The following is a 26,807-nucleotide window of genomic DNA, read 5'->3' on the forward strand; positions in this document are numbered from 1 at the left end:
ACTTTTTTACAGGAAAATTTTCAGTTGCTCAGGTATAAATTCCTTATCCTGCCCTTGTGAGACTGGTTTTTCAAATTCAGGTGTAGAACTAGGCATGTCTCCCCATTAAATCCTATCTTATTTGATTTTAGCTTGTTGAGACTTTCGGACATTGGCTCTGTAATCCACTGTTTTACTTCTGCCCCTCATTTTGGCTCATCTATAAATCTGGGAAGCACAAATAGATGAAAAATCATTGATAATAAATGTTGAACAGAACAAGGCCAAGGAAAGATCCTAGGGTCAAGGTACTCTGTGCTTCCACACACCAAAAACCATAGCTAGCTCATTGCTGATGATGATAGCTACCTATTCTGTGCCGTGCACTTTAAATTATTTTTCTCATTTGATCCTTTTAACAACCTTGAGATGTAGATGCTATTATTATCCTCTTTTTACAGATGAGGAAACTGAGGCAAACAGTGGCTAAGGGACTTGTCAAGGGTCACACGGGTAGTAAATGTCTGATGTCAGTTCTTCATCTGTTAAATTAGGGGCTTGGATTAACTGGCCTCTAAGGTCCTTTAAACTTGAAAGATATGACCCTCTAAGAGCATCCATAAATGAAACTGGAAGAACATAAGGCGTTGGACCCAAATGCAGTATCGGTATATCCAGTGTCATCAATCACAAAAATAGATTGCTATTGAAATGCTGGTAAATGCTGTTCTATTTCATGCTCCTGTTTCCAGATAACATTACGTTAATTGAAAACCTAAAAATACTACAAAACTTCTTCGATGGAATCCATAGCCACTCACTAGAAATCAGTGTAAAAACCCACAGAGGAAAAAAAACAAGATGATGAAGAATGTGTATGACCCAAATATTACATGTACTTGGATAGGCACATTGAGTTAATCAGCATTTTATGTCTTAGACAAGTATTACAAATGTATAATGATCTGGGAACGAAGTGAAATAGGAAAAAAAGCCAGATCGTATTTTGGAAGTCACACAACACTTTCCGTGATCACAAGCTGTTCCCTCACACCAATGCCCACCATTTTAATTTTCTCTTAACAATATTATATGGCTTCAAGTCATAAACTAACATAATCTCTGAAATATTAACATCATGGATGACTCAAAAGCAGATCTGGTCGATTTAAGTTGGCTGTAAAGTAGAGCTCCATGTAGGAAATAGCATGAAAGATTATTAAAGATATGTATGACTTATAAAAGAGATGGCACAGTTATGGATCAACAGATGGAAAGCTAGACTACTAAATTTGTATCCACAAAGTATTAAAAGGCCTGAAGAAGGCCTCCAATATATTATCTATGGAGAGTTTATGAAATTATCTGTGCCATTTGGGGATTACCCACATCAGCAAGGTCAAGGATCCATCAAAATATAAAAGTAAGCAGTAGATTAATGATCATTCTTAAACTTGCCTAACTATAATTTCCATTCAATGAACCTAGTTCTACCTGGGGCTAAGAACAAGTTTAGCCAATCTTCCATGTGACAACTTTTGAAATTCTGAAAATCACAATCATCAATTTGGAAGTGACCTCAGAATTCATTTGGAACCTCCTTTCTGGTTCCCACTCCAAATTCCCACACAAGTTTATAAACAATGTGCTGGAGATCACACTACCTCCTCTCAAAGCAACTTGTTCCATTTTTGGACAGATCTCATTGTTAGAAAATTTGTCCTTACAATGACCAAAGATCTGTCTCCCTGTGACTTGAACTTATGGGTACCAGTTCTACCCTCTAGAGCCAGGCAAGACCCTCATCTCAGTATCTTTCTATGAACATATTCCACATTAACATCTTTCCAAAAATATGGTACCCCAAACTTGACATAATACTCCATACACGTTACTACTAGAGCAAAGTACAATGTAACTATCAACATTCAGATGGGGAACCTAACATTTATTAATGTTATAGGCTGCCCTGTTACACAACTGAAAAACACTGAACTCAAAGTCCATTAAAATAACTCACTTTTTAAAAAAATATATGAAATGGTTTCTGGTCATTCTGTATTTGTACATTGATTTTTTAAAAATCTCCATTACAACTCTTTATGTTATACTTGAATGGATCTATGAGCTCACTGATGTATTCTTTCCATTGATGCAGATCTGAATCCATCTATCCCTTTTAAGCCTGTATGATTCCTGTTTCCCATAGAGCACTGATAGAGAACCAATAAGAAATGCTAGATACCTTCCTATAGCTTCAGTTCTTTTTACCTTACCTGGGGTACCATTGCAACACTTAAACTGTGTATCTCACTCACTTTTTTTATGCCCCATTTGTATTTTGTTTAATTGGCTCAACTTTGGTTTTATCAGAAGAAATGCTTGGTAGTTATACATTTTATTAAAAGTCCATTTTCAGGGCGGCTAGGTGGTGCAGAGGATAAAGCACCGGCCCTGGATTCAGGAGTACCTGAGTTCAAATCCAGCCTCAGACACTTGACACTTACTAGCTGTGTGACCCTGGGCAAGTCACTTAACCCCCATTGCCCCGCCAAGAAAAAAAAAAAGTCCATTTTCCAGGGTCAGCTGTGTGGCGCAGTGGATAAAGCACTGGCCCTGGATTCAGGAGGACCTGAGTTCAGATCCAGCCACAGACACTTGACACTAACTGTGTGACCCTGGGCAAGTCACTTAACCCTCATTGCCCTGCAAAAAAAAAAAAGTCCATTTTCCCTCCTGTAAGTTTTTGGTCAAACTCAATAAGATGTTATTTTGGGGTGCAAGTCATTTTCTTTTACATTCTGGCTACCCCTTTATTATGAGTAATCATCCTAGATAATTCACAAAGTACTTTGGTTCATTGCCTCCTATTGTTTGCAAGATTTTCTTTTTAACCTGGAACATTTGGGAATTATCTAGATTTCTGGGAGAGTTAAACAGATTTCTTCTCCACCGGCATCCTGTGGAGCACCTATCTCACAGGATTGTTGAGGGTCAAATGAAATTTGTAAAATGCTACATACAGTACCAGGCACACAGGAGTCAATATATAAATGCTAGCTATTGTTGCTATTAAGCTGCCTTTTGCCATCCAGTTCCAATACTTCTTGGTAATTATCTTTTATGTTTTCCTGAAAAAATAATTTCAGGGTTTTGTTCCATTGTTTATGATCTGATTGCTGACTCTTATGACTTCTTCACCAAGCTCTGTCTGAGTTGGGCTACACTGGCTTGTAGAGATCATACGTTCTCTTACTTTGGATGGATGTCTTTTGACTTTTCACTTCTTTTCTTGTTGCATCACTCTATTTTTAAAGTAGTCTCCTCCAGTCTTTTTGGGGTTTCCCCTGCTTTTTTAAAACAGCCCATTTTCTGTTACACATCATCAATTCTCCTTCCAAGTCTTTCTTTAAGAGTTCTAATTTCATTCCACAGCTCATTCCTTTATTAGCTGCAGGTTCTTGTTGCCATTCCATTCTGATGTTTTAATTGTAGTAATTACAGAATTCTGTCTTCTAGGGAACTTTCACATTATTTCACTACCCCTTCCATCGCACCCCACCCATTATAGTTTTGCTACATAATGATAGGACTTGGGGGAGGGTTGTTTATTTCATTTGTATTTATGATTTTTATATCAACCCCTTCCTTTTAACAAATTAATACATTTATGCAAATATGACAATCCGATGACTGATTCCAATAGCATATATTTTACATTCCACATCTCCCTAGGGAGAAGAGGAACATGTATTTTGCCATCAATTAACTTATACCAAGATTACGTATTGTAGAATTCAACTGACCTTTTGGTTTTCACTTAAATCAACATAGTGATTTTTTCTATTTTCTCCTGGTTCTGTTTATTTCAGAATGTATCAATCAGTTCAAATAATCCCATGTTTCTTTCTCATGTTTGATCTATAATTTAATCTAGATTATACTAATCACTAATCTGGGTAGTGATTTTTATTTTATTTACTTAGCCTAACCCTGAACAACGAAACTCTCACCAATTGTCTTTTCCCTATTTCTGTAGTTTTTACATACTTGGATTTGTATGCCATGTGTGTAATGTTGGATATTTTATGAATTTGTGATTTTGAATAAAATCTATCATTTCTTCCTGATTTAGTCCTTCCTTGTGTTGCATTTAGAGGCATTGTGGTACACTCAGTGCCTTTGTAGTGAGAAGGTCTGGGGCACTCTTGGAGGCCCCTTACTTTTCCTACCACTAATCCTACCTCTGCTCCTGTAACTTTGGGGGTGCTGAGGAGGTAGTTGGTCACTAGTTCTGGCAGGGGCCCCTTAGAAAATGGCTCAAGAAGCAAACCAAATGAAATAAAATCTTAATTTATTGGAACTCTTATTTATATACAATACAATTTTCCAAAGTCATGGGAAATATCACTTAAATAGTTAGCATGTCAATCATATAAAACATCTAGAATCAAAGTAGAATAGAAATATATACATTATAATACATCAAGTGCTTTCAACAGTTAGCTGGATCTCCTTTAATTAAAAATTATTGTGATATACAACACAAGTAATTTTCCTATTTAAAATGAACAGTCAAAAATTCATCTTACATTTATACAAAACTGATAAAAGCAGTGTTTTATAAAACACTGCCCATGATTGTAATTTATTTTCCTATAATACAATGCACCCTTCTTAAAAAGAAAAAAAGACATTGCACTAGACAATAATGCCTGATCCCCATTAGCTCTGTCAACGATACCTAGGGGTCATGGCCGGTCTTGTTTCCCCAGTCAAGATCACATTTTTCTCAGCTCTCTTTTCGGTCCTTCACCAGGATCTAAAAGCAAATTTCCTAAAGAGTATAGACAGCCTTCCTTGTTAATCAGTTTTGAATAAGTCAGTTTCAAATGGGAGCAGGGCTAAAGAGAAGCTTCTGACTGAAACAACAAAAGCTGGTGTTAACTCTGCTACCCATAGTATTAAAAATAAGAAAAAAATCCATTCCTGTTTCACAGACATAATTAATAGGTTCTTTTTTGTAATGTTAATGGTTTTGATACATTTATAAGTTGAAAGTATCTAAATGTTCAAAGTGCTTGAGAAAGCTCTTATTCTCTTAAATGATGGTACCATTTATTATCTTTACCCTTGGATAATACTTGACAAACTGTTTTTATCAGTCTTTGATGCCAGTAAAAACTATGCATTTTGAAAAAGTTGTTCAAAAGACTGCTGTAAAGTAATATACACAGTTTACTTTCATTCATCAATTACGCTTTCATTTTTTCTAAGAACAAAAACATGAAAGTTTCTTCCTGGTCCCTAATTTTTAAATATTAATATTTTCAAGTCAATGACAGGGAAGGAGAGAAAAGAGGTCAGCCACTTTTAGACATTCACTTTACAGTTATTATATTTGAAAAACCTGTTACAAGTGGCAAAAACAACAACAATAAGCCACCACGGTTTACTCATTTATTTAAAGCAAAAGGCTTAAATTCTAATTCTGAGACAAATTCGTTCTGTGAATTAATTAAAGTTACCTTATATTTCCTACTCTCAGCTGTGAAGCTGGTTTTAAAGGTAAAGGTCATTCCTAGAAGGCAATTGTTTCTGTTGTTTCAAGATTTATCTTGAAAAACAAAACAAAACATGGTTATATAGAAGCTTCTACCAAGTTCTACTATACAGTGGTGTTTTTAAAATGGCATTCAGGGATTTTTCTTTTGTGCACAAAAAACAAAGGCATTATGTATTTAATCATATCCATATTATTTTATAGCCACTGCATATGGTATTGAAAAAAAGGCCATCTTTGATTGGGGGGGGGGGGTTGGGGTTTGAAACAAGTTAAAGCATTCTAGTAAATTCTTCCTTATCAAAGGTAGAGAAAAGTAGTCAGAAGATAAAACCCTTAATACCCTGACAGAAGAAATAAGTTAGCAAGTCAAAGCTTTATTTTGCGTTCAAAACCTGTCTTTCCTGAGCATAGTAACTTGTTTAAGTACTTGTTGAACTAAATTGGTGAAGTTAAGATGTACATCAACATTCTAAATAAGTAGTAAATATCTGAATGTCTTGATTTAGAAATTCTTCTCATAGAAAGTGACTCTTACTGAAAAGGAAAATGACTAGACATGATTACTTGACAGAAGACTATAAAAGCCATCTTCTACTCAACATCCCCAAAATCCCATCACTACCATTCTCTACATTCTAGAATATGGCTATATGAGATTTGAAATTTTCTAAGGCATTGGAAGAGCAATCCAGTCTCAAACTATATTTAGAAATCAAGTAACTGAGCCCAATTTACTGAACTTACTGTGGAAATATTGACCTGAACTTGCTTTCTCTACTCATTGTGAAAAATAAAGAGCACTATTTCTAATGGAGTCACTCTATATAAATGACAAAAGTAAAAATATATTATGATCTTCATGGATTCTGTCACCCACTTTATAGGAACCAAAGCACAATTTTACTATATATTTAAGATGAGAATAACAATGCCCACACTTCTCATCTCTGTAGAAAACCTTCCTTTTTAGTAAAATATCAAAATTTAAACCACTAACCTTTTTTTTAATCTACAAAAGGGCACAGATTTTTTTTGTTAAAGTATAAACAAAAAAGTGCTTATCTTCATGTTATAGCAATCCATAAATCCCTGGAAAGCTTATTTATTATAGCAAACAAGTTTCTAGTAAGCACAAATCAAGTTAGTGCTTTAATTTTCCAAAACAAACTTTCAAAGAATTGTTATTTTGGGTGCCCAGATTTCTGAACTTGAAAATATCCCATTTTTTTTTAACTACATGAAGAATGAATGCTGAATAAATACTGGGGAATCTGTTACTTGAAATAATTATGGCTCAACCACTCATAATGTAGGAAATAATCAAGGGGAAATAATCTGGTTTCAAAAGATTATTATTTTTTTTGTTTGGTTGGTTTTTTTAGTGAGGCAATTGGGGTTAAGTGACTTGCCAAGGGTCACACAGCTAGTAAGTGTTAAGTGTCTGAGGCCGGATTTGAACTCAGGTACTCCTGACTCCAGGGCCGGTGCTTTATCCACTGCGCCACTAGCCTCCCCTCAAAAGATTATTTTTAAGGTATTCTTTGGGGCACCCAAATATGTTTCCTAAGAAAAAATCTGGTTTTCCTTGCTCATATTCTTTTAAATACATTAACCATTAAACGATTAGCAATAAAGGACCATGAAATGGAATATATACACCTGAGAGGTAACACTTTATCTAATATCTCAGAGTACTAAGAACTGGCCTAACAGGAAGAAGGTAGAAAATTAGCTTAGGTGAAGGATGCAGATTTACTTTAGGCCACTAGAAATTCTGAAATGCCACAGATTCAACTTGGGCTGCTTTACAATGGAAGAAATCTGAGCTGATTCACCTTCATAAAACAAACACTAGACTGCCTTCTTCACTTGGTGAATCAGGTAGCTTTGGGGAGGTAAGATAAGAACACTCCATTCAAGATTTAATAAGTGATCAGAGACTTGATTGACTTTTTTTTTTTTAACATGTTAGGGGAAGGGGGAGGGAGATTAAATGGTGAGGACATAGAAACAAGATATAGTTAAAATATATTAAATTGCATAAAATCTTTATACAAAGAAAAAAAAGTTAGTACTGCAAAATGACTTATGGTGATTGCTGTAGGCATCAGTCAGCTAAAATGTTCATAATGGCAGCACTTATAAGAGCCTGAGGACCTATTGTGTAAACCATCATAAATACTTAAGTAGGAAAAAGTTACAGGGATATACAAGTAATACAGTTCTTACAGGAAAGATAAAAACCACCTTCTGACAAATCTTTATGCTACGGTAATACATCACACTGACCTATATGACTGGCCATTAATGGAGGAATACTTCATAAAACAAAAATGAACCCCCACCTAACCACTAGGCAAATGTATACCTATTTTAAAATTCTGATGATAATTCATATTAGATTGTATACCCAAAATGCAAAATAAGAACTCGCCAAAAATGTTTTCAAAAGATGGGGGCAGAACAGTATGTTGGTCGCCCTTCAGTTCTCATGGTTAGACAATACTTAGGTTTCCCTATCACCACCCTCTTATTTACTGTCCCATAGCTGTACATTTCACTTTTGGCCCTTTGATACTTGTCTCTACCCTCCGATCCAAATGAAGAAAAGAGGTTGTTTTTTCCAACGTTTCCTGACAGTGCACAGCTAACTCACTTGTATCAGGAAAAAAGTGCAGATTAAGATGCAGATTTTACATTTGAGGTACATTTGGCCTCTACAAGAATCGAAATTAGAAGCCTTTGCATATAGTGGCAGATGTGAAGGACAGGACAGGCCTGGAGCTTCTTTTTGGTCCTCTTCTTCTGTTCCTACTTCTCTCTAGCTCACTTGAAAACATGGGCTTCATCTCAGCAATTGAGACCCAGTCCTGTCCAGTGGTCAGGCACCATTAGGAAATACTTGTCCATTGCTTCACAAAATCTAGTCCTATACAATTCTGGAGAGACTACTGTTGGCATCTTACCTAATGAAAAGAGAAAGGGAGAAGCAGGCAGGAAAGGGAGAAGTTATAGGATTGAATAATTAATTGACGAGCTGGCTATTAGAGCAGATAATGCTCATCCTTATACATGAACTGGCCCAAGATACATCCACCAGAAAAGCTCAGTTGCCATTTTAGGTATTTCTAACGTGTTAGTGCATTATTTGTCATCATTATAACTCTATTATTAAAGAACAAGAGTATAGTTCACTTTATATTGACCTAAAGTAACAAATCAACTAAGTTGTACTTTATTGGGTGGTATAATAGATAAATCTGCATTGAATTTAGGAAGACCTAAGTTCAAATTCAGGAAGACACTCATAAGTCATGTGACTCTGGGCCAAGACACATCATCTGTAAAATGGGAAAATAAAAGTACCTGCCTCCTAAGTTTGTTGTGAGGATCAAATGAAAACATGTATAAAGCATTTCACAAACTTTAAAGGCACTACACAAAAGTGCTGGCTATTAGTGTTACCATCCCTACCACATGGTACATAAAATCACTTCCAATTCCTGATAAAAGTTTACATTTTTTTAAAAAAGACGTGCATGCTTAGGAAGTACTGTTAGAAATGCAAAAGCTAAACATGTATTAGCAATGCCAATGGAATCTTTTCTCCAGTGAGACGTGCTCCCTTGAAGAAGCAATAACCAAAAAACGGGCATATATTTAATAATCCTAGGATGGTGAAATGAGGGCCAAACAATTTGCTTTTATGAATTTTTAAAGATGAGTATGGAGTCTTAGCATTAAGGGAGTAAGTAGGTCAGTCAGTTACCCAAGCAACTGCTATGTGCTTAACTATGTGCAGACACTGTGCTAACAGCTAGGGAATACAAGGGAAGGCAAGCACAGTCCCTGCCCTCAGGGAGTATAGGGAAAGTGATGAAATAAGTACAAAGACATGCTCACTCACCTTGACCTCCTAAAATTCCTGATGATTTCACTACCATTTCAAGCTTTTTGTCCCATGTAAATGTTCTGATATAATCTGTCAAAAGAAAAAGCAGTATTAATAATAAAGTGAAATTTAGAAGTGCATCAAATTTTGACTTTTCAGATTCAACCGTTTTGGTGAAAAGATGAAAGGCAAAGAGAAAAAACTTTTGGGGGGAAAACTCAATAAGATATTATTCATCAGGGTACAGTAATAATCTATAGTATTTCATTTCAATTTGCATCATCTTAGTAAAAGCAAACTTTGTGTATTTACTTACCAATAATTCCAACTACCAGTTCATTACTGGTATCATCTCGTCCCACCAGTAAAGAATAGTCTATAATGAGGTGACTGGAGAGAAAATGGGAGTCACTATGGATAGAGGCTCTCAGCACAGCTTTGCAATGAGAACGGATGTACAGAGGGTTATCTCGAACCATCTTTAAGAGATTTTCATCTAGCAGAACAACATCGCAGCTCTCTTTCCCAGTGTCTGTTTTTACATTTCGGTTCCTAAGAGAACCCTTCAGATCAAAAACCTGATTAAAAAAGAAGAATTCTAGTTCACTAAAACACTCTGAAGTTGATATTTTATTATATTTTGTAGCAACTGTCAAGTAATGTCATGAAAAATGTGGGGAGCAGTGCATAGTGCATAAAGACCCAGACCTGGGTTCAAGTTCTGCCTTTGACATATATTGACTGTGCAAGACTGGGCAAGTCAAAGCAGTTGCATATGTATGATAAAAGAGGGAGTTTCCACATAAAGAGCTCTTACACCAATGAAATCATAAATCTAGTCCCACCCATCCCCTAAAAGAGGCCATTTAATAAGTCAGTGAAACATATCCATATAATTAACATCATAGAAATTTTAGGTGTATGGACACCTAAAATATGTGATCAATTTATCGACATGAATTATATTATTAAGTTGTAGGAATTCTGCTTCAGCATATTACTATGATTTCCTCAGCGTTTCAGCAGGTCAAAAGTTGAAACTTCATAAAGAGCTATTTAGTGTCATTACTGGACCACTTCACATAAAAAGTTTATTATGACTCACTACATTTAGGTATCTGCAGAAAGGCACAAAACAGACTGTTTCATACAATCCAAAATCCTTACCTGAGCCATCTTTCTCCCATAGAAGAGATTTTCCATGACCAAAAGATCCAGCTTCTTCTCAGTATTATTCTGAGAGTTCTTATAACCAATTCGGTAAACCCCAAGAATTTTGGCCAAAGCTGTGGGCCTCTGATCAAGTAAGAATCATTTAAAGAGAACATTTGGATATTGTTAAAACATAAGTGTCTACATTTTAGTGTTTTAATAGCCCCCAAAATATGCTCAACCGTTACTGACAAGTTAAACAGATAGCCTAAGATCTCAAGATAACTGCATTATTTGAATACAGTAACAACAATAAAACAGTGGGTCATTTATGTACAGCAATTCTACCCAATCTGAATGCTGGGATAGATTTTTCAAGGCATAAACTGTTTCTCAAAAGAAGAGAACAGAGATATAGTCCAAGTGCCGCATTCCTCCCTGATGCTAAAAATCCTATTTAACAAGGCCTCCATCACATCAGTGGTAAAAGGAGAACATGGAGTCACAAAAGATCAGAAAGTGCAGCTGTTTCAGTTTGCACTGATGGAAGGAATACCCACATCAATGAGAGCAAAGATTCAAGTACTTCACAAGAAAGAGCTGTGGGTGCTTATATAATGTTATCTAATGTTATATAACACTGTCTTTTGTAATACACAATGAATGAATGAAAAGTATTCATTAAGCGCTTGTAATATACCAAGCACTTGTCAGGAGACACAAATACAAAATCAATATGGTGTCTGTTCTCAAAGAACAGGCAGAATCTAGGCACAGGACAGTAGACTGTCGCACCCCATACAAGCAGGGCAGATGACAAGATGGTGGCCAGGGTGGACAGAAAGCTGGAACACCTCATCTGAAGTCCCCTCTGAAGCAAAGAGCAGAAAAATCATCATCCCTGAGACCCTGAAGCCCAGAGGTGAAGGGGCCTGTCTGACGTCACACTATTTCTAAGTGGTGGAGCCAAGATTTGAACACAACTTTTCCAAGGACAAAACTTAGATCTTTCCACTCCAAGCATGTGTTATTCATATCTATCTCTTCTGGAAACATGTCCCTTTGATTTCAAGGCTCCAAATTTTTTTTTTTTTGGGGGGGGGGGGAAGGGGATTGAGCAAGGATGCAGAAAGAACTCCAGCATATACAAAAAAGTCCATTTTGTTCCTACCTTCTGCTGTACAGCATTAGTAATGTAAGTGAAGTAGTGCGGTGCAAAGTCAAGGAAAGACTGGACCTCCAGGCGGGGCATCTGCTTCAAAATGAATCTGTCATCTGAAAAGTTTCAATTTCATATGTTCACAAAATATCTCTCAGAGAGAGAGAGAGAGAGAGAGTGTGTGTGTGTGTGTGTGTGTGTGTGTGTGTGTGTGTGTGTGTGTGTGTGTGAGAGAGAGATACACTAGATGATGGCACTCTAAACCCAGCAACTTTGGAACCATCTACTTAAGCATGAAGAAGTGACCCCAGATATAAGAGTCCCTACAGTGATGAAATCTTGGATCCTGTGTTAATATATAAGGATGTATGTAAATATATACATACACACACACACACACACACATACACACAAACGCTGTAGCTATCTTCATAGATAACTTCTCTGCACTTCAGAAAAGAAACACATTAGGTAATCTTATTAGGTAAATAATTCAGGGTCTTATCTAAAATGATTTGCTCTATGAATATATCTATAAAGGGAAATAGTGCTTAAATCTTGAAGGTACTCACAGTAAATCATTTCAAAAATCCTGAGTCTGTCTACTTCAATTACTTTAGCTCTCTAATTCTAACAATGTATACTTGTGTATGTGAATATTCATGTACAATGTTATATAAAGGCAAAAAGCAAGCAGATAAATATAGATTATTCCTTCCCTTTATATTTACTGTAACATATAAATATCGACACATTTGTGTGTATTCTCCCTTAAAACCTTTGAAAACTTTCCTATTAAGGTGGAAGGCACTGTCTTCCCATCACTCAGATTCATAAATGCAGTGTTATCTCTGCCTCTCCCCTGTCCTTTATCTCCTACAATCAATCTCAATGCCAAGTCTCTTCCATTCTAACTACCCAACATCTCTCATTTCTCTCTCCTGTCCACTCACAAAATCATTACCTTAATTCAGTCCCTCATCGCCATTTCCCTAGTTTACAACAGAAACATCCTAAGTGGTATTCCTTTCACCTGTATATCTTCTCTATAAGTAATCCCTCGCCCATTTGCCAAAATAATCTTTCTAAGATTCAAATCTGAATATGATTCAAAACATCACTCAAAAACCTTCAGTGACTAACTACTGCCTTGGGATAAAAAACAAACTTCCCTTGCTAGCATTTAGGGGCCACCACAATCTTTCTCCCAAATACCTTTGCAGACTTATTTCATATTACTCTCCTCCCTGCAGTCTACATTCTAGACAAACTGGACTGCCCAAATATTCTCCAAACTTAACATTCCGATGCTTATCTCCATACATTTACATAAGTTGTTCTCCACATGCATTTGTGCATTTCTTCATGTCCATTTCTCATCATCAGTACCTTCCTTCCAGGCTCAGCTCAGATGCTCCTCCCTCCTCTGCAGATAATGCTATGCTCCATTTGTTACTGTCTCTATTTGTTTGTCTTTCTAGATGCAGTGTCCCTCAGGGAAATTTAAAGTCCATGAGGAAAGAGAATGCTTCCTTTTTGTTTTTGTATCCCCAGGGCTGGAAGATGCTTAATCTCCATAGAAGTGAATACAAACAAAAGATATATGTATACAAAGAGAGAGCCCTATGTATAGAAAGCTGTATGCTTATACACATAGATACATCTAACTCTGTGGGATCTATAGCTATTAAAGATATGTCATGGTTACACACAGGACACCACGTCTAACAAAATATTAAATGATTCATTTGCTTTAATTACTCAATGGTTTTTATGTAAAATATATTGAGAAAATTTGTCAGAATACTTTTTTCTTATTATTATAGGCCTAGGAAGACTATTAAAAGAATATAGGAAAACCTGCATTTAGCTAAGAAGGCATTTCTTAGCGGACAAAAGGCTGGTCTGAGTCAGACAGAGGAGTTCAAAGCCCACCTGTGACAGGTATGGGCTGTGTACCCTAAGCAAAACAACCTCTCAGTGCCCTGGGCAACTCTCCAAGAGGAAAGGTACAGAGAAGATGCAACCTTCATTGTTAGAGGAAGTTCTTCATATGTAGTGATGAAATCACATATTGGGTAAAAAAAAATTTAACCTAAAACCACACCTAGGCAGATGATAATCTTTTTTTTTTTTAAAGAATTATAGCCTGCTCTGGCAACCCATTATAGAAACTAATGATCTACAACATCCTCACGACAGAAATTGTTACTAATCTAAAGAGTTTAAGTCCTTTTCAAATCACCTAGTTCTCAGGAAAAGCTAAAGAAAATTCAGCACGCCATCTAACTTTCATAAAATAGCTGTTTTCTCATCCCCAAGTTAAATACATTTAATTTCTTTTAGCTTTTCTTCATTAATCTACTTCACAGTACTCTTCTGAACCCTCTCCAAGTTATTCAATTTCTGTTTTAATTTCTGGAACCTATAATCAAAATTAACTAATGCTTATTCAAACTATTACATCCCATGAAATGCATATTCCTTGTTATATCATAGATACCTTCAAGCACAAAAAGAAAAAAAAAAGTTTCCTTCTAAAAGATAAAACTATTACACCATATGCCTCAATATTATTGTGATACCTAAGCCATAAGAATATAGGAATTTAGAGAAACAACTTTAGCAATATTATAGTCTAATCACCTTATTTTGAGGCCTAGTGAGAATAAGTAAATTGTACAAGATCACACAGGCAGGGCAGTAATTAGCAGAGTAAGGATTCAAACTCATATCCTCCAATTCCAAAGTCTAATTTCTACTAAATCAAAGTTTTCTCCTAGTCAAACACCTTAAATAAATAAATATATAAACAAACTTAAACACTATCTACCTAGTAAATGGCTAACTTACCTTCCGTCACATAAAATGCAGCTCCTGACTTTCCACCCCTGGCTTGCCAGGGCAAAGAGTGAGAAAGGGAACGGATAAAATCCTCTTCGCTGCTCCCCAAGATTACTTCACGCATCTTATGAAATTCTCCAGCATAATAGAGCCGGCAATAAAACTTGGCATTAGCATCAGAAAACTCTATGAAAAAACACAAAAGAGGAAAGAAAACTTTATAAATCAGAAATAAGACATCTGACTTCAAACAACACAACAAATTCCTTTTTCCTTCCACAGTCCTATACAAAATGACATTGTCAGGATTAAGATTATCCTTCCAGAGCATTATCATAGTTCTGTCAAAATGTTCAGAAAAGATAAAGGACATAATATGAATGGCAAGTCACATACTTTCAGATAAATAAAGAACAAGGCAAGGTAGAGTCAAGAACCAACTCCCTTTTTTACAGGGTTTTTGGGTCTTATTTTTAAATCATATACACTATATAATTTGAAATAATTATTCTCATTACTCCACATGAAATCATCTAAACCCCAAGCAATTTCTTAGGGCAAAAAAGATTTCAATTACTGATATGAGGGGGCAGCTAGGTGGTGCAGTGGATAAAGCACCAGCCCTAGATTCAGAAGGACCTGAGTTCAAATCTGACTTCAGACACTTGACACTTACTAGCTGTGTGACCCTGGGCAAGTCACTTAACCCCCACTGTCCCACACACAAAAAAACAATTACTGATATGAAATATGATATGAATAATACTAGAGATGATGTTCCTAAGTTTCATATCAGCTTGCACAGACTTAGATACCTATTTTTTTCACCATATAGTAAAACAACCAAAAGGCATTATTTGTTTTGAAGCCAGAAGCCCTGGAAGAGATGACTTGTGCAACTACAATCCCTTCCCTCAAAATTACCCTAAATAACTCTGTACTTACGAAGCTCTACATGAGGATTTGTGAGTTGTTTTTTTTGGGTCTCTCCTCCATCTATTTCATCTAAAAAATATTTCAGCAACAGATAAATTAATTTTCATACTAGATGCCAATTAATTTTCAAAAGTAATCAATATCACAACATAATATGGTCCTCCTCCTTAGAAATAACTTGTTCTCCTTAGCTTTTATTTAAACAAATCAATGAAATTATCGAAGTTCAGTTTAATTTCTAGCTAAAATACAAATTCTACCCAATTTATAGTAAAATGGAGGTCAATCTTTCTTTTAAGATTTCCCTGTGGAATATATTATCTTAAGAAAATGAAATCATTTTAAAAATTCATTTCCTCCCATGCATGACACGCTCTCATAACTCACCTCTCCACACTGTGGAATATCTAGTTCCCTCCAAGGCTTAGCTTACGCCACCTCTTAACAGGAGGTCTTTCCTGATACCCCCTGTTGTAACTGTTCTCCCCAGCCTCCAATGAAATAATCCTGCCTACATTTTGTAATAGTTCATCTGTTCATGTAGTCCTTTCTCCACAGTAAAACGTTAGATCCCTGGGGTAGGGACTGTTTTATTTCTGTCTATATACATATCTCCTGCCCCTAACACAATGCCTGTCACACAGTAGGCACTTAGTAATGCTGACTGAATTAAAATGGTTACAAACAGCTAATTAATAAACAACCATTATTTTTCTATTTTCTACATTTCAAAATTTTCCTTTCAGAATACAGACCAATACTTAAAGGATAATATTTATGATTTTACATTCCAGAAGCAACCCATAACACTCCATTTAAATTTTAGTTTAAAAAAGGCAACAAAATTATTCTTAAGGTTTTTTTTTAGACCATCTACTCATACTCTAGTCCTATGCCCAAAATATATTCAATAGATAATGCTAAAAAAAAAAAAATCAAGGTGAGAAAAATATCCTAAATTGTGCTGTGAATTCCTGGGCCAGAGAAGTATGACAAGAAGGGAAGTGTCAATCTTATCAAGTAAACAATATTACTTCAAAGATTCTGGAATTATAAATTCAAAGTCTTACCATGAAAGTAAACACATACTGCCCACCCTACAAGTAACATAAAACAACTAAACTGAAAAACAGTTAACTTTAGGACAAATTACACTTTACCAACATGTACACACCTTGAGGTTCTATTCCTTGGTTCTCTGTCCCTTCTTTGCCCATCTGCCCAACCTGGTAGTAAGCGCTATCTGCACCACGTAAAGTCTCCTTCTTTTGGGAAGACAGGTCGGGGCTCTTCCCCCCTGTGCCACGGAAGAAAGACAACACTCCCGAAGCCTTTTTGGCTAAAAAACAGAACAAGTGAGTATTATTTTCCAAAGATTTATTAAACGTACTTGAAATTCAAATGTTTGACTAAATTCCCTGGCTGGCAGGAGGCAATATACAAAAGAAAGAAATCTGAGTTTTACTGAAACTCTCAAATTCCTGTTTCATGGTTTCTGGTGATATGCCCCTGCTCAGTCAAGCAGCTGTCTCCTAGGTAAGTGCTCCTCATTAGCTAGAAGCATGGAAGAAGAGAAGCTACTCCAAGTCACAAAACCCATAAAATGCTGTCAACAGCAGTTCCTGAGAAACAATACAGCGACTATCAGTGAAAACAACTCTTACTTTACATCAGCAAGCCAGTATATTAAGCTTAAACCAGAGTTGTAATAATACAATTGACAAAACAGGTAAGTTTATCAGGTTTTTAAGATACTAAGAGAATTGACATTTAATTACTAAATATTAATCTTAGTCACATCTATGATCTTTTATATAACCTTTTCTTTCTGAAAGATAAAAATCAAGTTTTGCTTCTGCTATATTATGTGTTTAGGGTTAGAAGTAGGGGCATGAATACAAATGGGCCTCATTTTTATTCTATAGTTAACTACTGCTGAGCTCCATGATGTGCTTGCTGTTAATAACATGTGATCTCATATCATTTGTTCTTTATAAAATTCACAGGAATTGCATTCTTTATGAAGAGCTTGTGGTTATACAAGAAAAAAGGCAATATTTGCTAACAGTATAAAAACAAAATAGTTCACACAAGTGAAAAGAAGTTTTTAAAATTTCATAGTTTTACTTTTCAAAAAAGTAAGGGGGCATAACACTGACAAATCAGAGGAATCTGTATCATTCAAATAAATCAATAAGTCTTTATTTGGTACCTACTATGTGCTAGGCACTGTGCTGGAAATAAAAAAAACAATGAAACAGTCCTTTGTTCTCCAAGAACTTCCATGCCCCAGGGATGCGATGAGTGCACACATGAGTATATGTGGAATAAATATAAAATAAATAAAACAGTTTAGGGAGGGAGAGCTCTAGCATTTAGGTGAGATAAAGAAAGGTTTCATGTAGCAGGCAGTACTTGAGCTAAGTTCAGAAGGAATACTAGACAGAGACATAAGACAGTGCCTTATGTAAGAAAAAGTAGAAGGTTGGTTTGGCAAGATCAAGGATAAACCCAAGATTGAGAACCTGGACTAATAGTAAGAAGAATAATGGTGTAGTTACACTATCAGGAAGTTGAGTTTGGAAGAAAAAGGTTTGGAAGAAAGTGACTGGTGTACAGAGACAATGGGTTCTCTAATGTCCATGGGACTGTGAAAAAATAATTATTAATAATTAATCTCTTGGGGAGGGGGACCCAGAGATCAGTTTCAATCCTTTCTCCACCACTCCAGAAAGTCCAGTTCTTGAGGAATTTCAGCTCTTGTCTGAGACATGTGCAAGGGAACAAAAGAAATGGAGACTGATCCTTTTGTCTAGCTCACTGAAGTGATGGGATCAAACTACATATACCTAGATACTGAACTTCACCTTTGCCTTTCAGGGATGATTTTTTTGCATACTCTTCTCCTACGTCAGCTATAGAGAGTTCATTTTAGTTTAGACTACCCTCAAGTCATGTATCATTCCTCAAAAGAGGATAAAACGGGGCAGCTAGGTGGCACAGTGGAAAGAGCACCAGCCCTGGAGTCAGGAGGACCTGAGTTCAAATCCAGACTCAGACACTTAACACTTATTAGCTGTGTGACCCTGGGCAAGTCACTTAACCCCAATTGCCTCACTAAAAAAAAAAAAGAGGATAAAACCCTTGGCCATCCTGCCTCTATCAAAAGAGGATAAAATCCTTGGCTATGCCAGGGTCTGAGGCTCTCTTGGTGTGCAGTCTTCCTCTTAGGACAGTGTAAGTTTTGTAGGGCTTCTGAGAGACAACATGAGTCTAGGGCTTTTCTCCTGCTTGTGCTAACTGCCACGTGGTCAATTCTTTACTGGAATATATATTAATTAATAATAAATGCTTACTGCCAAAATGGGTACAATAGCAATTAATTTATAAAATACAGGAGCAATAGTTTTAAAAAACACAGGACATCCAGAGTAAGATATAGAACAGGCAGCTCATGATAGATGACTGGAGCTTAGGAGACCAAGGAAGATATGTAGATTTGCCAGTCATCTGCAAAAATAAATAATGTACCCACAAGAGCTGAAATGATCAATAAATAAGTATAAAGGGAGAAGAGGAAAGGCAGAGAATTCAGGAGGCATGGCATGGATGAAGAAGTAGTAATTAGACAAGTAGGAGGAAAAATAGGAGAGAGTAATGTCACAAAAATACAGAGAAGTTAAAATAACGGGGACAGGCTGGTATGAGATGCAGCAGAAAGGTTAAGAATGAGAAAAAAGTATTGGATCTGGAGATCACCAAGAACTCTGAAACAAACAGCATTGGTTAAAATTGCAAAGATTTGAGAAGGGGATGAAAGCTGAGAATGTGAAAGCAAAGACTGTGTGGTTAGCTTTTTCTAGGACTCTAGTTGAGAAAGGGTTAAGTAACCTGAACAACAGTTGGAAGGCAGAGTAGGGTTAGTGAAGGCAATTAAGGATGAAGATATTTGTGCGTGTTTGTAGGTAGCAGGGAAGGTTGGATTAGAGAGACAAAGGGGTGACTGAAATGAATGCTGAAGAGAATGGGAGGGGATGGGATCCAGAACACATGATGATATATTGGCTTTGGCTAGAAGGATGGATTCATTCAGAAAGCAGAGTAAAGGAAAGAGCAGAGGATTGTATGAAGGGGTTTTATTATAGTTAGCGAGAAGAGGAAGCTGACAGAAAATGGCCTCTATTTTCTTGGGTTCGTGACAGTTTACTTCCTTTAGACTAGAGCTCAGTATTAGTAAAGGAGTGGCTTTCTGAAGAGCATCTTGCCAAGCAGAGGTGCTTGAAGTTATTCAATTGACTACCTGCATTAATAGAAGGAAATATTTAGAGCTAGAAGAGGTATATATCAATCCCTTCATTTTTCAAAAATCACATGAGGTACAGAGAGAGGTTAAGTACTTGTCCAAGGTGACAAAGGTAGTAATAAGCAGGAAAGCCAGGGTTCAGACCCCAGTATTTTGATACCAATCCAGTATCGTTCTTCTATACCAGGTTAGAATGAATTACAGGACAATGACAAAGCATGCAAAAAGAAAGAGGCGATATAACCATTCAAAGCTAAAAACCAAAAGAAGCAAATGCTTTTGAGGGTCATTTCTTATTTGTTTGCTTTTCCTTTTTTACCAATGCCTAAAAACACATCTTACTGCCACTGGAATAACAACCTTAGCCAACTATTAGGGCTACCAAACAGCTGTGCAGTCTTACTTACGTGGCTGAGGTTCGGCTTCTGCTGGTCGGCTTGCTGGTCCCCCTGTGATCTCAGGTAATCTGACAGGGCTGCTACTCTTGGGTCTGCTGTCCAAAGTACTGAATTGTCGAGTAGAAATGAGTTTTATACATTGATTTATACATTTAATTCACAGCTTATAGAAACACAGAAAACAGAAAAAAGACCTTTTTATTGGTGAAATGAGAAAATAAGATGAAATTAAATAGTAAGCAGTTCGCTCCTCAGGTAGCTCTTTTGATTTTTATCTCAGAATTCAGAATTTATTTCTTGGTTAAGGTTTTAATGGTAACCATGAAAACCCTACTTGGACACTTCATTTTGGCATGACAGTGGCCCAGGACTGTTAAAGGGATTCCAATACATTTTGTTCTGACATGTTCTACCAAACTGGAAATAGCCTGATAACTGACTGTATTTGATGTCCAAGGACCAGCCAAACTGGACAATGATAGCTCTATAAGGGGGTCCACCAGGTGATAAATTATTTTGGACACAACCATTTTGTAGGGCAGGCAGGCCTTCAGTGTACTCTGTGGGGGTGACAAACCTGAAGATGCAGTAAAATGGTGAAGAGGTTATGTTCTGACTTTTAATTTGACAGGGATTTTTCAGGAGTAGGAATGAAACAAAGTGATAAAGAAGCAGTCATTAAAAAAATTTTAACTTATACTGCTGAAGGCACAAAAACCTAGAATCCAGTTAAAATTTTACTTCAGACTATTTCAGTGACTGGTTTATTTTCCTTATATTCTTCCTGAATGAACTGAGTTCAATTCAGTGAATCCTGAGTTAATGAAAAAACAAAATCTTTCATCTCAGCTAGCTAAAATGTATTAGGTAAACCTAATTTAGTAAAATCAATGATTAGGTACGTAACCTTGGATGACTGAAAGAAGAAATTCTCAGCTTAGGAGGAAAGAAACTTGGCTTATCTTTTAGGAATCTTATCACAAAAATCACTGATTTCCTAACTTTAAAACACAATGCTAATATTAAGTGAAATTAAATATTTTATTCTCAAGCCATCAAATCAATTTCAATGACAGTGACAATATCAAGTCTCTTGAGTTTCAGGGAATGAACCTATTAAATAGGACCAAAGAATCTAGCTCCCAAAAAGTTCCTTGAACTCTTTCAGAAAATTTATCTTTTTTTTTTTTTAATTTTGCAAAGTCAGGCTGTAGCATAATAACTAATTTAACAAGTACCTTATTTTTGAATGAAAAAAAATGGAAGCATCAGAATCCTGCAAACTTTGAGTAATTATACAATTATTGGTCAAATCCCTTCACCATGCTCCAAAAGACTGTTCAAAAAAATCTATTATATTGAATTGTCTTATGAAAAAATGTTCAAAATAAGTGAGTCATCTTCTCTTGGAGTTTTTTATCATAAGTATACTTTGTTATAAAAACAAAAAATGTTAATATTTTTAGAAAAAAAACACTTACAAGAGAATTCCTATCTATGTAATACTCTATGGAATTTCACAAACCTGCTTGCTTGCAGCACTTCCTCAGCAGTATTCCGCAGAGACACTTTGGATAATTCATCTAAGGCATTTTTGTACTCCTTACAACTTAAAGTAGAAAGAGGTTGAAAAATATTTAGAATACTTAAAAATACAGAACAGAAGCTCCCTCAGAGATCACCTAATGGAATCTCTTTATTAATTTCAAAGCTTGGCTCTCCACTTTAAGCTTTCAGGGAACCATAACAATAAAGAAAACCCATGACTGTTAAAGAAATGCTGGTAATTAATCAAAAGGTTATCTAGGTTGCCTGAGGAAATCTAAGCTTGAGGTTCATATAACTGTCCATAACTCCCTCCATAACTCCCTCTACCTCCGTAAGAATACCTGATGCTTACTAATACTTGGTCATTAACCTTCAGGTGAAGCAGATACTTCTATATCATACACAAAGAAACAGATTTAAGATGCAGTTAATTTTTAAGTAATTAAAAAGTTGCTTTAAAGTAATATCTAAGCTAGAAAACCTACTCCTTGCAAGTACAATGGGCATTATTTGCTCAGCTAAATTTTTTTTAGATTTCTCATCTATTAATGTTTTATGGTTCATCATTGCTTATAAGAAGTATTACCATCTTCCTAAAAGCAAAAAGGCAAATGTCTTCCCATTAAAATACAATTTAAAATAAAAAAGACAATTTTAGATTTGGTCATAGCAATGATATTTAATATTAACAAATGGAAAATAAACATTCAGATCTCATTTTAGACATAATATATAAATGAAAAACAAAAGAAGTCTCAAATGCACTGAAAATTACTAATCTTTTTAAAAGACAGGAAAATACTCTGGGCTACTTATAGCCCATGAGACATATCATGGAACAAAAGATATTCTCTAGGCCTGAAAACTCAACCTGTTAAGTAGACTTGCTAGGAAAGCACAGGTTGTATAATGTATTATACCTTCAAGACAAATGTTTTAGAATGTCTCATTATTAGAGGGCATCTATGGAATGAGGTGATAAAAAAAAAAAGGGGGAAAATATGGGACAGCTACGTGGCAAAGTGGATAGAGCACCAGCCCTGGAGTCAGGAATACCTGAGTTCAAATCCGGCCTCAGACACTTAACACTTACTAGCTGTGTGACCCTGGGCAAGTCACTTAACCCCAATTGCCTTACCTCCCCCCCCCCAAAAAAAAAAGGAAAATACAAAGTACAAGAGGGAAGAGGCTCTTTAATATAGTTTGATTAGTCATTATTAGGTTAAAAAATTATCTAGGACTCCATAGCTAAAAGATAAATAACAACGATAATATTACCTTTAAAAGATATTTTAATCATATGAATACATCCTAAAAAGCTTAACTTTACTTACTTATAATTAATGAATTTACTTTTAGACTTTAATAACAAAGGTTCTAAACTTCTTTGAAATCATAGACCCCTTCTAAAAATGTTTGCAAATGCACAAAATAAAATGCAGTTCACAGATTTCAAGTTAAGAACTACTGCTTTAAATGTAAGTGAATAAACAAATACCTGAGAGCAAAAGCAATAATGGAGCTGGGTTCCTTCTCACAGACTGCAATGGGTACACGTTCATGTTCATACATTAAATAGTGCTTATCTGGGTCACTAAACATAAAAAATGTGGTAAAAATAATGGAAGAACAATGTTAAAGACATAATGTTATAGGAACAATAAAGAAATATTCAGCCGCATAAATAGGATAATCATGATCTTATTTTAAAACAACAAATATACAACTTGTTAAGAGTACTTCTAAGTAACTCTAACTTACCTAAACGCTGCTAACTACAAATGCAAATTTTCTAGTCAGATACTGAAAATTCAAGCCTAATAATTCAAAACTTTTTAAATGATAAGACAGGCATGGGTCTCTAATCAGGTGGTTCTAAAACGGTCATCTCACCAACAAAACTATTCTCTTTGTCACATGCCTTTAGCTGTATTTGTATCAATGAGGTTAGGCAATAAAGAACATATTCCCAAAACAATCTGTTTTGTGATAGACTTGAAAGAAGGTTGACATCAGAAATTTAAGATATAATATGCCTAAAACAATGCAACATATCTGCTGTGTATTAGAAAGCACAGTACACAGAAGGTATACAGAAAGTGAAAGATAAGGTGCATCAATTTAAGTCAAAAGTTATGCTGACCAACAAAGAAAAAGGAAAGAGAAAAACAGCAAAACATCCTACAAAAATGTTGCTATCTTCTCTAGCAAGAAAAAAATTCTTATTATGTACAATATAGAAAAAAAGATATTGATAGGTTTCTCTATTTAGCTGCATATATACACGGTAGTGAAACCAATGCTGGATTCCCATACAAGTCAATCAGTTTCATACAGACACAATTTTGTTAGACTGTTAATATTAAATTCGTAATCTAGGCCAGCAATTGTACAAAGGGGGAGATTAGGAAAAAGTACAAATGGCTCCGGGAAAACAAGCATCCCTACAAAGGACACAAAATCTTCCAACTAACAGTATCAGTAGCCTCATATTCATATATGAAGTATAAAACTTAAGTACATATGAAAACACCTGGTAGTCAGCATGTTAAGCAGCTGTATCTTCAGTAAAAGCTGTGTAGTCTTGATACTTACTAGCTGTGTGACCCTGGGCAAGTCACTTAACCCTCATTGCCCCGCAAAAATAAATAAATAAATAAAAGCTGTGTAGTAAAGTGGAAAGAGTCAGCCTTGGAGTCAGGGAGATCTGGGTTCAAGTTCATCCTTTGAGGCCTACTGATTATGTGACCCAGATAATCACTTAACTTCATACTACCCAAGGCAATTCTCTAAAACTTAGCTGCTGAGTAATTGCAGGAATTTCTAATTTCTTCACCAATGAAATCATAGGTCAGGACCAACCCTATATTTCCCTAACTTCAAAAACTATACCAATATATCAAAATATAGGTCCCTTATAATTTGCTACTAATTTTTGTCATTCTTTTTTTTTTTGGCAGGGCAATTGGGGTTAAGTGACTTGCCCAGGGTCACACAGCTATTAAGTGTCAAGTGTCTGAGGCCAGATTTGAACTCAGGTACTCCTGAATCCAGGGCCAGTGCTTTATCCACTGCACCACCTAGCTGCCCCTTTTGTCATTCTTAAAATACAACTACCCAAAGTGAAAACTTAATTCCTTAAGGGAAGAAAAGTTCTATTTTTTTCCTTTGGTATCTCCAGGGCATGCGACAGTGCCAGGCACCTATGAGGGACTTTGTGCTTACTGATGACTGATTAATTAGTTAAGAAGAAGGAATTAAATATTCCAATTTTCTTTATCTAAGTGATAATTCACCACCAAAATTTCAGTTACATACATTTCATCATAAAACTCTATGCCTGTAGAAACACATATATTCAATTCTCAACCACACTAAATCTTATAGAAAATACAAAATATTTATATAAAATAGTATTTTGTGTACAAAAGTAGTAAATATCAAAACCTCTTATCTTTTTTCAGTTCATCTGTTCATGTCCTGAAGGTTTAACTTTTTCAGCATCAATAATTCAAAGTAATGAGTAGTCATAAAAGTGCAACAGCCCAACTAGCCAATTTCTACACAATATATAAATAATTAAACTATTTCATGGGAACAAGTGCTTTCTTATCACAAACTAATAGAACAAATCATATCCACGTCAATTTATAATAAATGTAATATATGAGACTAATTCTCCTGGTAAAAAAAAAAATATGAATATTTAAACCAAATCATACAATAATCAACCAAACCCTTAACAGAATGAACTTGCATTAGACTAATACTCACAAAGGAAAGGGGATAGGATTATAGCTATTTCCTGGAAGCAAATTTGCAAATATAGCCTTCATTGTTGACTTTTCTTTCACTTGGCTGTCTGTAGATCCCAATAAATGTCCATCAAATACATCTGGAAGAAAGAAGAATACTTTATGTAGAGCTGATATTTGTCTTCCATGCTACTCATACCAAGAAAACTGAATTGTGGTACAGCTTGAAATAATTACTCCATGATTTAGGAAAGAAAAAGGAGAAGGCTGTGATGTACCTTCTGAGCTACTCGTTGTATCTGCTTCAGAAGGCCCTCCCATCAACTGCTCAGACAGGACTTCAGGAGGAGTAGGCAGTTGAAGATGTGTGGAGTTTGTGGAACTCTGACTTGATAGGGTGGTTAAGAATCGATCCTCTGAAGAAAAGTGAAAACAAATTTTGGCAAGCTTGTTAAACATCTGAATTTTTATTAGTTACCGTTCCAGATCTGTGATGATTCTATTTTATCTGATATTTTAAAATAGAAAACAAGTTTATCTATATCTAATATGATTTTTAAACTAAAAGTGAAAAACATAATTTATAGAACCTGAATTTACAGAAAATCTGAGCTTGTTTTTTTAACTGACATCTAAGATCTCATAGTTCATTCATTACAGAGCTCCAAATAAAATCCTAATTCCTAATCTAAAGCTCTTCAATGCTATGCCACTCTTTTTCACAATGCAGCTTCCTTTACTATAGTAATGCATAAAACAAGAATACTCTTTTAAAAATGTACATAAATAATTATTTTCAACCAAAAGTAATCTCAAAAAACCTTTTATAAAACTCTCACTTAATCATAGCTAAAATGTGCTGCTCTAAATCCAGATATTTTCTTTGGGAAAAGATTTCTAAATAATTTTTTCCTACAAATTTGACTAGAAGATAACCAAGCTAGTTACTGAATGAAACAGCTTCAAAGACTTAAGTTAGTCAAGACTTTGGGCAGAAAAAAGATTTACGGGTTAAAAAAAAAAAAAAGAACCAAATTTACAGTGAAACCTGAGAATTTTTGCTCTCTAACTAGAAGTTAAATTTCAGTTTATTTCTCTGACTCCCTGCTCATATAGCTTTAATTTATCCACTTCTAATATATTATTCTTCAAAGCTGATAGTATAATTAATGCTCTAGAAATGAAATGCATATCACTAATTCCAAGAGAAAGAAAAAAATTACAATGACCATTTAAAAAGCCCTCAAGGTACTACAGGACCTTTCAGTTTAAAGA

At 35.5% G+C, this 26,807-nt stretch overlaps 1 protein-coding gene across 7 annotated transcripts in view; it reads right to left on the reverse strand.

Moving 5' to 3' along the window:
• Positions 1-4,316: 4,316 nt before the first annotated feature.
• The window catches only part of PIKFYVE (phosphoinositide kinase, FYVE-type zinc finger containing), a 109,548-nt gene continuing 87,057 nt past the window's right edge, over positions 4,317-26,807 (reverse strand). For 5 of the 7 annotated variants that reach the window (XM_043994205.1, XM_043994203.1, XM_043994200.1 and 2 more), the window contains 13 exons: positions 25,811-25,948; positions 25,552-25,672; positions 23,276-23,371; positions 21,755-21,838; positions 20,239-20,336; positions 16,703-16,867; positions 15,538-15,597; positions 14,602-14,778; positions 11,761-11,864; positions 10,605-10,733; positions 9,754-10,015; positions 9,453-9,527; positions 4,317-8,511 (listed from right to left, as the gene is read on the reverse strand). In XM_043994205.1, the coding sequence (XP_043850140.1) occupies positions 8,396-8,511; positions 9,453-9,527; positions 9,754-10,015; positions 10,605-10,733; positions 11,761-11,864; positions 14,602-14,778; positions 15,538-15,597; positions 16,703-16,867; positions 20,239-20,336; positions 21,755-21,838; positions 23,276-23,371; positions 25,552-25,672; positions 25,811-25,948 (1,625 nt within the window). In that variant the 3' untranslated portion in view covers positions 4,317-8,395. The remainder of the gene's footprint in view (positions 8,512-9,452; positions 9,528-9,753; positions 10,016-10,604; positions 10,734-11,760; positions 11,865-14,601; positions 14,779-15,537; positions 15,598-16,702; positions 16,868-20,238; positions 20,337-21,754; positions 21,839-23,275; positions 23,372-25,551; positions 25,673-25,810; positions 25,949-26,807) is intronic. The other 2 variants (XM_043994202.1, XM_043994201.1) reach the window with 2 other exon arrangements.

Source organism: Dromiciops gliroides, chromosome 3, assembly GCF_019393635.1.
Source record: "Dromiciops gliroides isolate mDroGli1 chromosome 3, mDroGli1.pri, whole genome shotgun sequence".
In the NCBI taxonomy this organism is placed as follows: Eukaryota; Metazoa; Chordata; class Mammalia; order Microbiotheria; family Microbiotheriidae; genus Dromiciops; species Dromiciops gliroides.